General features: G+C 53.7%; 5 protein-coding genes across 5 annotated transcripts; 3 read left to right on the forward strand and 2 right to left on the reverse strand.

The window, feature by feature from the left end:
• Positions 1 to 426: 426 nt before the first annotated feature.
• Positions 427 to 1,962, reverse strand: A1O7_01579 (uncharacterized protein; the record flags this gene model as incomplete). The annotated part of the gene is made up of 1 exon (XM_007755615.1): positions 427 to 1,962. The coding sequence occupies one exon, from the start codon at positions 1,960 to 1,962 to the stop codon at positions 427 to 429; it is 1,536 nt and encodes a 511-aa protein (XP_007753805.1).
• A 438-nt stretch (positions 1,963 to 2,400) lies between these two features.
• Positions 2,401 to 3,615, forward strand: A1O7_01580 (uncharacterized protein; the record flags this gene model as incomplete). Its single annotated transcript, XM_007755616.1, has 1 exon — positions 2,401 to 3,615. One exon carries the CDS (start codon positions 2,401 to 2,403, stop codon positions 3,613 to 3,615), a length of 1,215 nt encoding a protein of 404 aa, XP_007753806.1.
• Positions 3,616 to 4,752: 1,137 nt separating this feature from the next.
• A1O7_01581 (uncharacterized protein) lies at positions 4,753 to 5,904 on the forward strand (the record flags this gene model as incomplete). Its single annotated transcript, XM_007755617.1, has 1 exon — positions 4,753 to 5,904. One exon carries the CDS (start codon positions 4,753 to 4,755, stop codon positions 5,902 to 5,904), a length of 1,152 nt encoding a protein of 383 aa, XP_007753807.1.
• Positions 5,905 to 8,117: 2,213 nt separating this feature from the next.
• Positions 8,118 to 8,590, forward strand: A1O7_01582 (uncharacterized protein; the record flags this gene model as incomplete). The annotated part of the gene is made up of 3 exons (XM_007755618.1): positions 8,118 to 8,237; positions 8,293 to 8,412; positions 8,474 to 8,590. The coding sequence occupies 3 exons, from the start codon at positions 8,118 to 8,120 to the stop codon at positions 8,588 to 8,590; spliced, it is 357 nt and encodes a 118-aa protein (XP_007753808.1).
• Positions 8,591 to 8,972: 382 nt separating this feature from the next.
• A1O7_01583 (uncharacterized protein) lies at positions 8,973 to 10,875 on the reverse strand (the record flags this gene model as incomplete). The annotated part of the gene is made up of 2 exons (XM_007755619.1): positions 8,973 to 9,611; positions 9,661 to 10,875. The coding sequence occupies 2 exons, from the start codon at positions 10,873 to 10,875 to the stop codon at positions 8,973 to 8,975; spliced, it is 1,854 nt and encodes a 617-aa protein (XP_007753809.1).
• Positions 10,876 to 16,338: the final 5,463 nt, after the last annotated feature.

Raw genomic sequence — 16,338 nt, forward strand, 5'->3', positions numbered from 1 at the left:
TCGACACAGGCAGCAAAACAGCCTGGCCGAGAGGCTGAGCCAGGCAGAACTTCGTTTCTGTCCTGCTTCTGTCAGGCTGATTTCGTCTCCCGCTCCGGCGACTGTACACAGTACGTTGTTTCATGGTCTCTAGTATCTTTGAAACTTGCTGTCGTGCACCGCTCGTATCGGGAACATGATGGGAAGACAAACCAGATGCTGTCGAGGAATACTCCGACGGAAATTCAGGTCTAAGGCGGCCACCCCGCCGCCTCTAAAATGCGTTATTAGTTTCGGCAACGAAGAGGCCTATATCGACCCAGAGCTAATGAGCTGAACTGTTTTCGGATCTTCAGGACTCTGACAGGTTATGCGAATTCATATGATCAAACCATCCTCTTTCTTGCTACGGATGAATCGAAGGTCGACACGAATGTTGTGTTTCTTTCAACCAAGCCTCAGAGCCTGTTTCGAGAGGCCGCCTAGCATGTCTTCAAGCATGTCTCTCTTGCGTTTTCTTTTTTGCTCGGCCTCATTAACGACAACAACCGTGGTGCTTGCCCCTTCATTGATCTCTGGGTGCGCTGACTTGTCTTTTCCTTCGTCTTCAGCATCATGGCCGTCCTCAGTTGTAAACGAAGGCAACCACGCACAAATCCTGCCGTCGCCATGCGCGGTGTACATCTCGACTCCTTCGCCTGTCGGAGCATTAGTTCGCCAAACCATGCCATTAATCCTGCCTCCACCGGTTGGTCGACCTAAATTCGATCCTCCAGCCCTGCTCCGTTTTACTTTCTGCTGCACATCCCCAATTTGCACACCCTCGGCCCTCAGAATCTTCAGTAGCTGGCCTTCTCGTAAGTGGTGCTGGAAGATCATCCCCTTGCCATCATCGTTCGGCCACCAGAGAGTTTCCTGTCCCGGACGATGAAATGCTCCTGGTGAAATCAGAGGTCTCGATTCTCCTTGTCGTTCATTTCGGATTCGTGGGCCAAAGTGAACCAAGTCGTTTCTGCCAGAAGCGGCGTCCCAGACACGAATACGTTGGTCATGGCCGCTTGTAATGATTTTGTCACCTAACGCATTCCACTGAACCGATGTGACGGGACCGTTGTGTGCCACGGCATTAAAATCAAGTAAATCCTTCCGAGCACCGAACCCATTGGTCGAGGATGTGCCGATCACGCCAATTGCGTCGTCGAGATCTAGGGATGCAAACGCCGCATTTGCCCGCCGGACATCGAAAAAGAAGACCTTTCCATCCGTGGAGCCGGAGGCGAGGATGTGGGAGACCTTGGGCGACCAGGCTGTGGTGTATACAGCGCCATTAGGCCCGGTCAGACTATGAGTGCTCAGACCTGACCGGAGGTCTAGTAGGCGGATGGCAGGGTGAGCTGTGCCGACCGCGATCAGGGGAGGAGAGCTGGGAAGAGGAGAGATGGAATGGCTGTGGGGCGTGAAGTCGAGTTGGAAAGTGTGAATGGGTGTTATCGAGGAGGGACTTATACTATGGACTTTTAGCGTTTTGTCGTAGGAGGTTGACAGGAGGGTCGAGGGGGTGGGGTCGAATGGGTAGATGGAGAGGGACGTCAAGGCGTGGGTGTGTGAGTCTAGAGTGGCTTTGGTAAGTGTCGCCTTGGGAGTGTATTTAGTTATCGTTGACGGTCCTGAAGATTGGTCCTGAACGTGCTCCTCAAGATCCCAGAGCCGAATGGCGGAATCGGCTCCTCCCGAGAACAAGTAATGCCCCTCGATGTTATCGATGGCAAGGCAATTTACACCTGCTTGATGGGAAATGTACGGAGGTAGCCTCTTGCTCCCGGATGCCACATCCTGTTCATCTTCGCCGGCTTGGGTCCTGGCCCACGCGAACGTGGTACTCTTCTGATGAGCAAGGCTGTCAATCAGTGTCTCATTATGACTTCTTCGGAATGACGCTGATGAGACCGTGCCGAGTGACTGGCCCAACCGGAATTGATTCATGCATCAGAGAGCTTGCCGCGCCGCTCCGTCCTGGATTAACCATATGGCGGGCCAGGATCAAGCGAGGTTTGGCGGATCTTGAATCGAGGGAGAGCGTAGAGTTGGTGGCGAGGAATCGGAGCCACGTCTCTAGAAGTGGATGTCTCTGACAAGCCCGATGCCTGACTGCAGTATCTCGAATTATGCGCCTTTCAGAAACGGCATATTTCTGACTCAACCCAGCTGTTCATAGGCCAAAGGACAGCTGCTCGGCTGGAATGAGAATGCCGTTGCCCGTCCTCGGCCGTCTCGCAGTCATCCACTGTACTCGACCGTAGTACTCGAAGAGCGCCTACACATCACAGGCAGTACCGTAGACGCTAAACCAATAGGGCAGTTTGTGCATGTCGCGTTTAAAGTGCCTCTGTCGTCCTCTCACAAAGAAAATGTACCTCAGAGATGGTGCTTGAGCTGCACGTCTGGGGACCAGCTTTCGAGCTGCCCTCTCTTGATGCACAATGCCTGGCTGCAATCCTCTACGTGCGCAGCTGTTTCCAGAACCGGGACTGGGTGCTTGTCCCGTCAAGCAACCCGCGCGTCAGTCCACTTGGAGAACTCCCTGCCCTGCTTGACGGTGATGTCTGGGTTGCTGGGTATCTCAACATCATCAACTATCTGCGCGATGTCTCCGGTGGCAAATGGGACCTCAACCAAGGGCTCGACGCCCAACAGCAAGCCGACAAGGCGGCATTAACAGCCTTCATCATTTCTCGTGGCCAACCACTCCTCGACCTGAGCCTCTATGTCAGCAGCGACAACTACCACAATTGCACCCGACCCGCATTGGCAACTATGCTGGCGTGGCCGAACAGCTGGACCATGCCACATCGACTGCGTGAACAAGCAAAGAAACGATCCGAACACCTGGGCTTGAGCAGTTTAGACGTGGACACGGCGCAAGAGGAGGAGGCCAAGAAGGAAAACTTGGGCTTGACTGCTCATATACCTAAATCTCTTCGGAAACCAAAACAGACAGTCTCTGGTCTACTTGGTCGAAACCAGCAGAAGAACCGTTTTCGCTTGGACGCAGTCACGGATGATTTCTTCGATCCACTAAGCGAAATGCTGGGCGAGAAGACATCGCTGCTTGGTGGCCCTACAAGTAGTGCCGACTGTCTGGCGATCGGCTATTTGGCGCTTATGCAGAAACCCCAGCTGCAGCATGGGTGGTTGAGCGAGTCCCTCCGGACGAAGCATAAAAGGTTGGATGAGTGGGCACGAAGGCAGGCCGCTGAGCCATTCGGCACGTCCACTAGTAAATTACAAACGTTGCCATGGGAAGCGTGTGCTCCGAGAAGCGGTCCACAAATTTGCCACGAGGTTCTGGAAGGATGTATTGGCTCCTTACCCGTCGTCGGATCTTACCTCTCGGTATCGGAGATCTCGTACCTGCATGCAACAGATCGTGGTCGATATAGAGAGAAACACTTTCAAGTGGCCCGGTTGCAGCGAGGGCAAGACGTCTACATTGACATCCTCACAGCCACTTTGGCGTCGGCAGGGCTAATCTCGTGGTTGATATATGAAGGCATGCTACGGTTTCCTCGATGGAGCCGACCAACGCCTAGCCAAAGACGATTTGGCGAGGCTGGAGCTCTTCTCGGCCTGAGCTGACGAATCCCTGTGATGGGAGTCACACCAGGGATACAGCTATCGTTTCCGGGCATCGAGGTGTGCCATTCTGGGGCATAAGTAGAAGTTCACCTCACGCCGTGTTGCTGAAGACATATGCACGATTACCAAAAAAGAAATGGAGAAACGCCGTGTCCGGCTCAAGCGGTTATCACACTCGACACAACTCCGATTTCATAGCGCCGTGGGATGAAGGAAGATGATAGGAGGATGTGCCAGATGTGAAAAGTGAGGACCTTAAGTTGTGCCCAGACCAGCCTTATCTGGCGGAAGGAGCCGGCGCATCGTCATGCACATGTCGTCACGCGCTCGTGTTGATGCTATGGAATATATATGTCCCGGAGCACGTGACGCGATGGCATCCTGCAACACGAGGTAGAACTGTCTCTAGCAGTTGTAAAGAGTGGTCCAGACGAATCTTGATAGCTGACGATACGTTGGAGTCGAAGTGTTTAGCCGTGACGAACATCTGAGCGAGGATTAAGAACCGGAGGGCGGACTGCGAGAAAGATGAACGAATCAGCGTCCGCCTGTACCTGGCACTTGCGCCATGGGCCAATGACAAGCGTGGGATTTATGCGGAGCCTCGTTCGATCTACAACTTATAATTGGTCGGCAGAGTGACATACCTCAGCATATTTTTAAGGTCCTCACTTTTCCTCGCTCTGCATCTCCGCTTCGTTCATCTTATGCAGTGATCGCGACTTCCTCTCCCTGCTCCAGTTGGAGCGGGGCCAAGGTAGAAGGTTGCGTTTGTCCACCCGATTTTAAACCACAACTCTTGTGGTGGTAACACTAAGCTCTGGTTACTGTGCTCATTTTCTTTCCATTATTGCCTCGAATTTCGTTTACGCCAGTAACATCTGCATCCAACACACTAGGTCTGTTGGACCGGGTGGAACTTGACTCCAGCGTCTCCAAAATCTCACCTTAGTCCAATTCAATATTCGTATATGTAAGGTCCTCGATTTCCTAGGCGTGGCTCTGCCGTGGCTCATCTACAGCCGAACTAGATCCCTCCACGTACGCGCAAACCGATATATCCCACAGCTGCTCCTCGCCTTCGGGACATTGCAGAAACCATTCCAACAGCCCGGTAGCCATCCCATATCGACCACTATGGCCACCCTGGAGACTTTTGCTCACCTCGTTGCACGGCAAGAGGACAGTAGCGGGCAACCCACTTGTGATACCGGGAACGAATATGACGGTCGCATTGGCCTGCGGATAGCCGCACTCTTTATCATCTGGGTCACCTCTTCGCTAGGCGCAGTCTTCCCCATCTTCGCAAACAGGCACAGAGGCCTAAAGGTTCCAGAATGGGTGTTCTTCATATGCAAATACTTTGGCTCGGGCGTCATTATTGCAACAGCGTTCATACACCTATTGGCCCCCGCCATTGACGCCTTAACGGACTCCTGTCTGACAGGACCGATAACAGAATACGACTGGGCCGAGGGCATAGTTCTCATGACCGTTTTTGTCCTCTTCTTCGTTGAGCTGATGGTCATGAGGTATGGAAGTTTTGGCGGACATCCACACAGCCACGAGCATGAGCACGAACACGGACAGGGACATGTGAATCAGATTGAGCTGGAACGATCTACACCCGACACAGAGGGGACTGCCCCCGTAGCGGGCACACTGTCACCCTACAAAGACACCCCCACCCGACAGCACCGATCTGCCAGCACGCACGTGCCGGGAGAAGACCACATGGGCCACGTGAGGGAGCACTCCGAGATCGAAGACGTGGCCAACCCATTTAACCTCGAAGATTACAAGGCGCAAATGACAGCCATCTTCATCCTCGAATTTGGCATCATATTTCACAGCATCTTCATTGGCCTCACGCTAGCAGTCGCGGGAGACGAATTTAACACCTTGTTCATCGTCATCATCTTCCACCAAACCTTCGAAGGTCTTGGTCTCGGATCTCGACTTGCCGTGACTCCGTGGCCCAAGGATCGGCGATGGACACCGTACCTACTCGGATTAGGATATGGTCTGAGCACGCCACTCTCAATCGCCATCGGCTTGGGTGTGCGGAAAACCTACCCTCCGGGCTCCAGGACCACGCTCATTGTCAATGGCGTGTTCGATTCGGTGTCGGCGGGCATCCTGATTTACACTGGACTGGTGGAGTTGATGGCTCACGAGTTCATGTTCAGCAATTCTATGCGCAGGGCGAGCATACGTACTGTCATGGCGGCATTTGTGACGATGTGTCTTGGTGCAGGACTTATGGCATTACTCGGCAAGTGGGCTTGATGAATCAGTACTTGAGACATTTAAAGAACATCGCCCAGCTCGGTATTGCATGGCAGCGGGGTTCAATCCTGTGGCGTTCTTGAGCATATCTGGCGTGATAGCAAGGAGAGTGTGCGAATAGCGTTTCCTTTAGAGCAGCAGGAGAACTCAGGCATGATGCTGAACGCACCGCTGATTGTTTGTCAAATTGTGCACGATCCATTTCCGCCTCAAGGGAAGTGCTCACGTCCTCAGGTCTGATCTCTGGCACCTGCTTGTCCTACGTAAATCCTAAGGTCCAACTGTTCCATCAACCGGCACCCAGTTGGTCCAAGGTCGGAAAACTCGTGACAAGACGCGAAGGGTCACAGACGACCCTTCATCCCACGATCTCATTAGTACCAGTGCCCTTCCCCATAGTCTCCAGGGGAGCCGGGATTTAGGTATTACGACTATTATGGCTGCAGAGGACCCCGCTCCACCCCGCCCTTTCCCTAATTCCAGACTGTGCCACTCCGCTCCGGGCGCGCTCCTCGGCAGAAGGCGGGGGTGTGGTATGAGCGTACAGAGTAGTATGACTGTGGACTGGGAGATATATACAACTTCGCAACCTTGCCCGCTTGGTTCTCCGGAGTGGGAACTATCTACTGTGCTCCGTACCGTAGATCCTGAGCATGTACCGATGTGTGTGTCCCTTTGTCTGTCTGTGCGTGGGAGGATTTCGTGGATAAGGAGTAGTGGCGTGGGCTTTGGCGTATCATCACGAGGCTATGGTCCAGTCCTGGTGATGGTGATGGTGATGGTGATAACGGTATCGCGTGCTACAGTAGTTACCTACCTCATGTACGGGCGCTGGCGAACAACATCGAGCCCCGGGGAATATGTACGAGGTGCCATAGTACCATAGTGAATGGATACTGCCCGTGGTCGTTGGCGCCGCGGTATGAAGGAGGCGTTAAGTGCTGGGTACAGTTTCGTTTAAGCGTGCCAGCGATGATCGCTCAAGAGCACACGTTTGGTCAGTCACTTTCTCGTCAGTTAAATACTTGGCACTCACCGGCAGGCAAAGGGACCTCTTTTGTTGTGAGCAGTCAGATACATAGACAGGCGTCACGGATCATTCTCGTGGCAATACCCATGTCTCCATAGTATCTTTTGCAGTGGTTGGGTATAATTTCCAGCCTGGGCAGCAACGTGGAGTGCTTCTAGAGCGGGTTTTGGTGTTGGTTCCCTTGCCATCCCTACAGCGGCTTGGATGCCTTGTGGTCCAGGACGGTGGTGATGCCTTGCCTGACACCTCGGATGCCGTGTCCTCCCCTATCGTCTCATCTCGTCGCAGGAATGCACTTCAGGGAGTGCATCGTGGTGCGTTGCCGGCTTAGCTGCACTAGACTGCCATGATGTAGCATAATAATGACATCGGTGAGGAGAAGGATTCGTAATACAATACTTAGAAATTGGCAAGGCGAACAGATAAAGGACCAAGAACACACCGACCAAGTTGCAGAACGATCCGACATGACTTGCTGCTTTGTTTATAACATTTGTCAACCGACCACGTAGAGCGGAAGTGGAGTTGGTTCAAGCAAGTCAAATCCACGCTCTCCCGGCAGAGTAGGTACACAGCAGGTCAATAAGTACTCCGTACTCTGTCGTTCTTGTCTGTACACGTGTCTTGCGAGAATACAGATTGTACACCGAGGTCAATCCGCGCAGCGACCACGACAGACATGATGGACAGGGAACAGGTACTGGAACAAGGATAATTAGGGAACATGGGGAGCGTAAGGCAAAGCCAGGAGGGTTTGGCGAATTTGACGAGTTTGGTCAGTTTGACGAGTCCACCAAGCCCAGGGGCTGCTTACCTAATAAGTCTTCTGGACCTGGGCAGGGTGCCGGTCTACCACCGGTCAACCACCGGTGCACCTATTTTGTTAACTTTAGGTGCACGGTCCAGTCAACGTGTCGCACCTAATGTACAGTATCCTGCACGTACCCCTCTGGTGAGCTCGATTGCCTGTCCATCGCATTGATGCTAGGTAAGTAAGCCAAGAGTGGTTATAGCTGTATTAGAATCGACTGATCTGGACCATCGGGATAGCGTAAATGGTAATGTACCTGAAAAAAAAACCCCCCTACCACCTCGCAGCTCTTGTACCTTACCTACTCTACCACAACCCACCTACTACTCAGTCTTTCTTTTCGTGGAGTACGGAGCCAACGCTCAGCCCACAATGCCCCTCTACGACGTCGAGCACATCACCCTTTTGACTGAAGAGCAACAAGAACGCCTCGCCGAGGGGTTCAGCGATGTACACTCCACGCGGATCAAGACGCTCGAGTTTCTCATCAATGTGGGGTACACGGATGCGCGCAGAGGTCCAAGAGGTGTAACGCCGAGCATTGCAGGGAGTTGGTTTTGGTGTGGAGCGTGTCGTGGGGGTTGAAGGCGAGCTGGTCTTGCGCACGGTTCGTGTTCTGGGAGCTTTGACTACGGCTGTCGACGAACGTAGCATCGCTGTGCCGAGGGTATGTCTCTTCTGGAGCGTCTTCGCTCGTCTTGTCTGTCCGCATGCTGAAGACTTTCTAGGTGGGCGAAGAAGAGCGATGGCTCACGTCGAACGTGGACGAATTCCACAGGTTGGCGGCAGCCGGAGACGAAAACTTCTTCGAAGTGGTCCATGAACTCTGTTCGACAATCCGCTGATTCCGGATCTATGGCACTGTCAACTCGTCACCCCCAGTGACGAGGCACAGCACTTGCATCATGTATATCTTCTGTGCACACCTCTCCTGCCGCTCATCACCTCTATACCCCGACCTGCCTCCTCCCAGCCTTTCCTCAACTCCGTGATGGTCATTAAACAGTCCTATCCAAGAGGGGTTTGAGAAGAAGGCTTGGCCTGCCAAGCTTGTGTGCGTGTGCTGTGGTCAAAATAAACCCTTTGGAAGTCATCACCTGTGCCCCCCATATCGTTGCTTGGAAATGCCATCCCACTTGCTTTTCTTGTCGTGGCGTCATGTCATCGTACAAACATGAGACATCGCAGTAGCGAAGCTATACAAAAAGAACATTGTCGAAGAAAAAATCAGTAGCTCCTCCCGTACATACCCCCTGGCGCTGCGCCATGAGGAGACATGAACCCACCCAAAGGTCCTGGAGGAGGAGGAGGCGGCGGTCGAGTCGCGCCAGGGCTTGCAGACGGCACTGGAGGACGGTGGAACATGTTGACCAGCCGCCGGCCAACACTGGGTTCAATCTCGGTGCCGTCACGGGCGATCTTGACCTCGCGATTGGCGTTCAAGGGGTTCCGCAGACCCCTCGTCCTGTAAAACGGCAGGCGATCGGTGGACATCCACTTGATCTTGAAAGGTTTCCCGAAAGTTTGTGGTGTGGCTGGACTGGCTGACTCGTAGCCTTCGCCTGATATGTTTCCGGCCTCGTCGTCTGTGTGTTGTTCTTCTTTCTCTTGCGTAGCCGTGTCTGCCTCCCAGAAGATCGTCCCGCGGGCCGAATCATCTATGATTCGTCCTTTAGGCGCCGTCGCAGTGGCTGGGGTTGGGATGGTCAAAGGGAGATCAGCTGGGCCTGGTTCTGGTGCCTCTGGCCGTGGCTGGATTTCGACGTTGGCGACAGATTCGTCATCGATGGCAGACTCCATCCGAGCATAACCAAAATACTCGCCAGACTTGTTCGCAGAAAAGACCAGGTAGACGTTCTCGGCGGTCTGTCAAGGGAGTTAGCGTCATGTCAATGACTGTGAGTGGCACTCTTACCTGGTACGCGTTGTTCAAAGCCACTTCATTATGAGCCTGCGTCGCCCATATTCCACTGACGACACTACGCTCCAGGTCCTCCACGGTCAGGCTCTTCACAACAAAGAACTTCTCCTTTGCCTTCCCCATCGATTCAGGCTCCGCAGTTATTGTTGCGTCAGTGACTGCTGTATCTTTGCCACCAGCTTCCGGTGTTTCACCTTCTTCGGCTGATGCCGACTGATGTGCCCCTGTTTGCGTCGAGGTCGCCGTGGAAGCACTTCCACGTCGGAGCCGGCAAACTAATCGCACGCCTTGGAACCTGGAGTCGTGGAAGCGAGTCATAGCGGCTGCACAACTGGCTTCTGTTCGATAATTCACAAAAGCACAGTTGCTCTTCGAGATCAGAAAGACACTCTCGATGTCCTCTGTCGCATCCCTCGCGAAATGGTCTTTGAGGTCAATTATGTGTGTTGCAGGCGGCAAATTTCCGACCCAAAGCGCATGGCCGGATTGCTTGGGCTTTCTAGGTGGCCCTCTGAGCGCGGAGGTCTGCAGGGAGGAGTTTGAGCTGCTTCTTCTCACAGCTATGCATGTCCCAAATGTTAGTTTCTCGTGGAGGCTCCTTGAGAGGGATGGCTCTGTACCTGAAGGGTTCAGCTGTGGATAAATATTCGAGGTTTGGACCTGGGCCATACTATTGTCAAGCCGCAGTTGTGGAAGCGTGTAGCCAGATGCGATCCCTGTCCCATACGGGACACCGTAGGCTGGAGATCCATGAGACTGTGGGAAATGAGGCTGCTGCTGCTGCTGATGATGGTGCTGGCTTGCCGCCCCCGAGTGATGTAGCACCGGCTGTTGCAGAAGAAAAGACTGGTTTTGAAACGCCTGTGGGCCACCCGCAAGCCCTGTATTCGTGACAAAATGTGAGTAGGCTGCTCCCTGCTGTGGTCGAACCGGTGGGCCCTGGACAAACGGCGATGAATATTGTTGCGCGAACGAATGGGTTGGGGTCGCGGCAGCCTGGCCGGCAAACTGCGCGCCTTGGTGGTATTGGTACATCATGGACGGATTTGGAGCACTGGTAGACTGGTAATGCTGAGCGTATGGTTGTTGCTGGAACTGTCGCATTGGATAGTCTGGCAACGCGGCAGCCATTGTCGACATGTCAAGCGTTCCCGTACCCGCAAAGTTGCCCATGGGGAAATGCTGTCGAGGGTATGATTCAAACTCCATGTTGGAGGGCTGTCCCGAAGCCAAGCTGGTGCCAGGGAATGATGCTTGTAGTGATCGGTCTGGGAATATTAACCTGGTGGTCACCGCGATCGGGAAGCCCAACACAGCACGTACCTTTGGAGAGTTGCTCGTCGCTTGTTTGCGATATGAGATTTGGTCGAAGTGGAGGTTCATCACCCATTCCGAAATCCTCAAATATAATAGGGAGAGTGTAGTAATGCTGTACCCAGAAGACAGCCATCAGTCAGTCCATGTTGCTTGATGGTGAAACGGCAGATTAAGCGCCAAAAGAGAGTACCTCAAATAGGTATACCTAGGCTAGGTATGTGGTAGAGCCGATCTTACTCGAAGCCAGCAGCAGGCTGAGCACGGATCAGGAGAGATCCGGATGCTCTTGTGGGTGGTTAAGAGGATTCTGTTGAGAATTCTTTTCGCTCGTTCGTCTGTTCAAGAAGGGAAATGAAACACACAGGTCGGCGCCAAATTTGGAAGTGAACGTGGTCGACAGGGGTGCTCTGGATGTTTCACAGGGCTAGAAGAGGAAGGGTCCTCTCTCGTGGCAGTGTCCAACGGCCGCTTCGTAGGATCATTGGTCTGGTGGACGTTTTGTGAAGAAGTGATGGTAAAGAACGGGAGTCACGCCCAACCGTGTCTCATATCTGGCCTCAGTAGCATGGATGCTAATGACTGGCGGGGATAGCGACGCACAACGTACTAAAGCCTGTGGGACATAGCAAGTAAAATTCGACAACGGCGCCAGGGTCCACTGCAGTCAGTGGCCAAAACGAACCGTGAAAGCGTGATTGGGAATAGCCGGGATGGAGCCCTGGTCGAGGTGGAAGATGATCAGGACTGACACGGAGGCCAACGGTATTGCGATGCTCGAGCTGGAGAAGGCGCCAGGGTGGACAGTCTGACAGAATCAACCCGCAGTATGGCGCCGAAAGCTGCATTGGAAAGGGGAATTCCCGGCCACGAACTGCAGCTTCGACCGGTGGGCTGATAGCGACGCTGGAAGAGCGTATCAATTGGTCCGGATCTGGGAGGCGATGTCCACGGCCTGGAAGAGCAGGTGTGGGTATGGCAGAGTCGCAAGCAATAGCAGCAACCCCCCTCCCCAAGGGGAGTCGATCTTGCACGGAAGGCTTACTTACCGTTAGGCCAGGAGCTGCAGTGAGTGAACGCAGCCTCCTGCCTGGACAGCGCCGGAATTGACATCCTAGCTGTGGCCGTATCAAAAGCACAGCAGAAGAGCAAAATGCCATGTACACGGTATAGATTGTCGCTAAGCACGAGGGTGGGTCGGCCGGAGATGGACTCGGTAGTGGCTGTGTTCGCGTCTCCTTTTGGAAGCCAGGCCCGGCCTGTGTACCTGGGCCTGTGTACACGGTACCAAATAAGAGCATACCCTCTTCGGGGAAGAAGAGGACCAAGAAGATACTAGTTGATGCCGTACCTCACACTGGCTAGCAAATCTACTGTGGCAACATCTAAGCAATGAGTCAGTTCTCGTCTGTGATTTGCTCAAGACACCCCATTGCGTGCCTGTCGCTTATTTGGATGGGCCTCCAAGCCACTGGCTTGCTCTCAGTCCCACTTGGAGCGCAAGCCCGTCTCTTGCAAGCACCGTACGGGCACATTCATGATCTGGAGAAAGACATTGCAGACCTCATTTGCCCATGTACGAGGGAGTTATTGTTAGGCGGCCGCGGAATGGGGGGCTGGAGGGTTCCGAGATGTTCTGGACCGTGCGGAGTTCTTGTGTGGCACCCGGATGAGCTGAAGCAGCAGCCACGGGTGTCTTTCGCACCGGCCTTGGTGATGGGCAAGCCACATTGCCGTAAGATGGCCGGGCTTCCGAGGCTTGCTCCCCACTGCTCGGCTTCTGCGGCGTTCTGGAACTCCCCGCTCATAGTACACCAGCCTTGCACCACCCATGCTGTTGTCTACTTTGCTGCCTTTTCCGCTACCAGCGATTGTTGCGCTGACGAGCAGAACAAAGAAACAGCAGAGATCTTCCTGCGACAGGGGCGGCGTACGCAAGACATCATCCTTGCCTTGCAAAGGCGAGCCGTCGAGTTGATCCAAAACTAATGCGGCGGATGGTCAATCGTTGCAGATCATGAGGAAAATGTCTTTTAGCCTCGCACTAAGTCCTCGTGGATGCGCTGACCAGTCCTGTGGGACGGCCAGGTGTGGACGAACGAGCACAGATCCTTGTATTGTGTAACCAGGACCCAGTACTTCTGCTGAGACGCATGTCGGTACACAGCTGTCTACACAGGCTGATCGGGGGTTCTCGCCATCGCTTTTTGGTAGCAGAGTGTTCATGATTACCATAGCTCTAACATGGGAACTACCATGGCTGGCCGATAGCGCTCAGCCCGGGGTAAGCCTGCTCGACTTCTGAAATGGATAGGCAGGGGGGCATTTGTCGAGATCCGCCTGAGTCTACTCCGTATACGTGTACCATCAACCACAGTCCCGGGTGGCCTGTTCGTGCATGTCAAAACATCCGATGACGGCGTATGGCATCATTCTGCACAGTTTCGCTATTGTTAGAAACAACGCAGGTACACCAGTAGTGGTGTTGATCAGCTCGCCAGACGATCTGTATCAATCAGTAACTGCTGGCTTACCCGCTGCGGCTACTGGATGTCTCATGCCGAGTCGTTTGGTGGCAGGTGGCGACAACGACTTTTCACAGCATATGCCGATCTCTTGGTGGAGGTGGGCGACCGTTCTAGTGTCAAGCAGATCCGAGACGCTCGAGCATAAGATGACTGGTTGGACCCTGGCTGTGGCTGAGCAGCTGTCTTCTCCAGGATCTCGGGTCGGTTTCTCGAAAGTTAGGGAGATATATGCGAACTCCGAGAAACCCCTTGTCCGAAGGCGGCATAGCGCGACCGGAAGGGAAAAACTTTGAAGCGCTCCCGAGTTGCGTCATGGGCTTGGCGCGTAGGGTTTGTTAATTCCAACATCAAGTCTGCGCGCTCATCATTGCTTCATGGTCGCTTTCGGTTATCATTTCCATTTCCTGCCCATCGCTTGCTGATCGATTAGATGGCTGAGAGACGGGCCCAAGGGGTCTCACCGGCGACTGAGGTTTGTCTCTGCCGCCTCATCATTTGTTCTCACTGTCGCGACGGCTGCAGAGGCCAAAATAGTACGCGAAGTTTCGAACTCCACAGCGCCCCTGGCCACAAACACATTTGCTGTTGCGCATGCCAGAATTAGAACCGCCTATCGACTAACTACTGGTTGAACAGAGATTGAGACACGTCACTCGACCCCTACGAATCGTGGTAACCTCCCGACTCGCTGTGGCTTGTACCTGACCGCACCAAGACGCCGATCCAGACTTCTAGGACCCTGAGATTTGCCACTCAAGCTTTCGCTTCAATCCCTCGCAGATGCCGCCTTACCTCACCGGATGCTGCGTGTTCCAGAGTCCTCGTGTTGCTCCTGACCTAGTGTCAGGTACACCGGCGCACTAAGCACTCTTTCGGCGAGTCGTATGCTCAATGGAAGGTGTGCAGCCAGCAGCAGTACCTTTCTCGTCCCGACGACCTCGTTACCCGGTCTTGGCCTCCGAACCCCAAGTCGGCGCGTCCGGATCTGTTTCGCTCCATGAGATATACAAAGCAATGATTTTCATCTACGTGTTTAAGCTGCATGTCTCGTAGAAAGATAAACGTCCTGGAGGTACTTTCGACCAAGCCGGTACGAACACGAGGTACCTTGGCGGGCACTGCTGAAACATCCTCTGTCCAAGTTGAAGGAGTTACCACGCGATCAAGTAAGGTCTCTCCGGGCCGGAGCGATTGCCCTTTGCGTTCTGTGGTACGATACCCGGTGCTCATGCTCATCCTCCACATCCGATGGCGCTCATTGTGGCGACAGCCCGACAACCAATGAACATGAGCGAATGCAGAAAACGCCATGATATGCGTCGACCAATCATCATACAGAGTCGTCCATTGGGGAAATTTTCGAGCTACCCACCAGGCCACTATCAACGGTCCATCGACCACAGTCCGCGCCATTCTCGGCCATGAGCTCTTGCTATCACTGCCACTTTGTTTGCAGACTGATGGTTTGCCAGAGCATCAGCACCCGAAAACCAACGGCTTCAGTCCTGTATACGCCCGCTAACAGAGCCCAGGTCCAATGAACACCTGCCATTTGGCCTATGGGGAAATCTCCTTCTCTCAAACTGGCCTCGACAAAGAAGTCATTGGATGCCTCAGGCCGACACTGCTTAGACTAACAGTGACTTGCTTTCGCTTCGAAGACTTCATGTGCTCGTTAATGCTGATTACCTCGCACCATTTACAGGCAAGCCTTACACTCCTAGCCTGCCAATCCACGGTGACGGCATCGCCAGACAAAGCACAAGTTGGGGGTGAGGAGCTCTAGCTTTGTTCGATGGCTATCGGCTCACCCACACGCGGATGCTCGACAGTTTTGGTCCCCTTTAACGAGCCAATGGCATGGTCATCAGCAAAGGAAGGCCCTCGGCTTGTGCCAGTCTGATGAACTACTTGCCATCTCTGACGTTCCACAATTCTCTCATGTTCTTATCTGCGCGATCACTGGCTACCTTACCACGTCTCCCAAGTCCCTCGGTCAGTTGGTAAGAATGGTTGAGAGGTGATTCCGATAGCGCATCACCCTCGAGCTCGAAGCTACAGGAAGACGACCCGGGATATGCAGAGACCCACGCGAGCAAACGTGGTTGATCAAACATCAGACGTCCATCCTGGAGCCCTGCACGCATCCACTACGGGAAAGGAAGCAATCGGACGTTGAAGTACGTCTGATTTGTGGTCCTGCGACCCTCTTCTTCGATTTAAAATGCCGCCCCTTGTCATGTAACCGCGGCCTCCGCCTTACCCGCTGCCGTGTATAACGGCTTCTCTCCAGATCACCAATAATCTGTCCAGGAGGCATTTGCTGCAGAAGTCTACCGTCTGACCTGTCTGACGCCGTCCAATTTTTTGTACCCATTGAACCCAAGGGATGTGATCTCTGCATAGGTGCGGTGCTCCATCGTGAAGTAACCAGGGGCGCAGATTTCCGGACGGTACTGTGAGAACTCTGGCGGCGGCGCAAGGAAGATTTCTCAGGCAGTCCCCCAACCCTTATTGGCGCTTTCTCCGCGATAAACCACGATACCATCACTTCCACAGACGCACTTGCCGCTTCTCTGCTCCTCCCCCAACCTTACCACCTTAGCATCTACCCCAGCCGCAAGCACTCTCACCTTCCTTTGTTGGGGCCCTTGGCCGTGAGTGCATACTCCTTGCTCCTGCGTCCGAATCAAATGCACCTCTCCAAGCTTTCCGTCATCTCGCCTACGCTCTCTCTGCATGAAGGAATGGTCCCACAATCTCCTGAACAGTGCTGAGATCATTTCAGCACCTGCCAGAGTTTTCCTACCTATGCCTGCGCGTCTAGCTG

Source organism: Cladophialophora yegresii, assembly GCF_000585515.1.
Source record: "Cladophialophora yegresii CBS 114405 chromosome Unknown aczIN-supercont1.1, whole genome shotgun sequence".
Taxonomy (NCBI): Eukaryota; Fungi; Ascomycota; class Eurotiomycetes; order Chaetothyriales; family Herpotrichiellaceae; genus Cladophialophora; species Cladophialophora yegresii.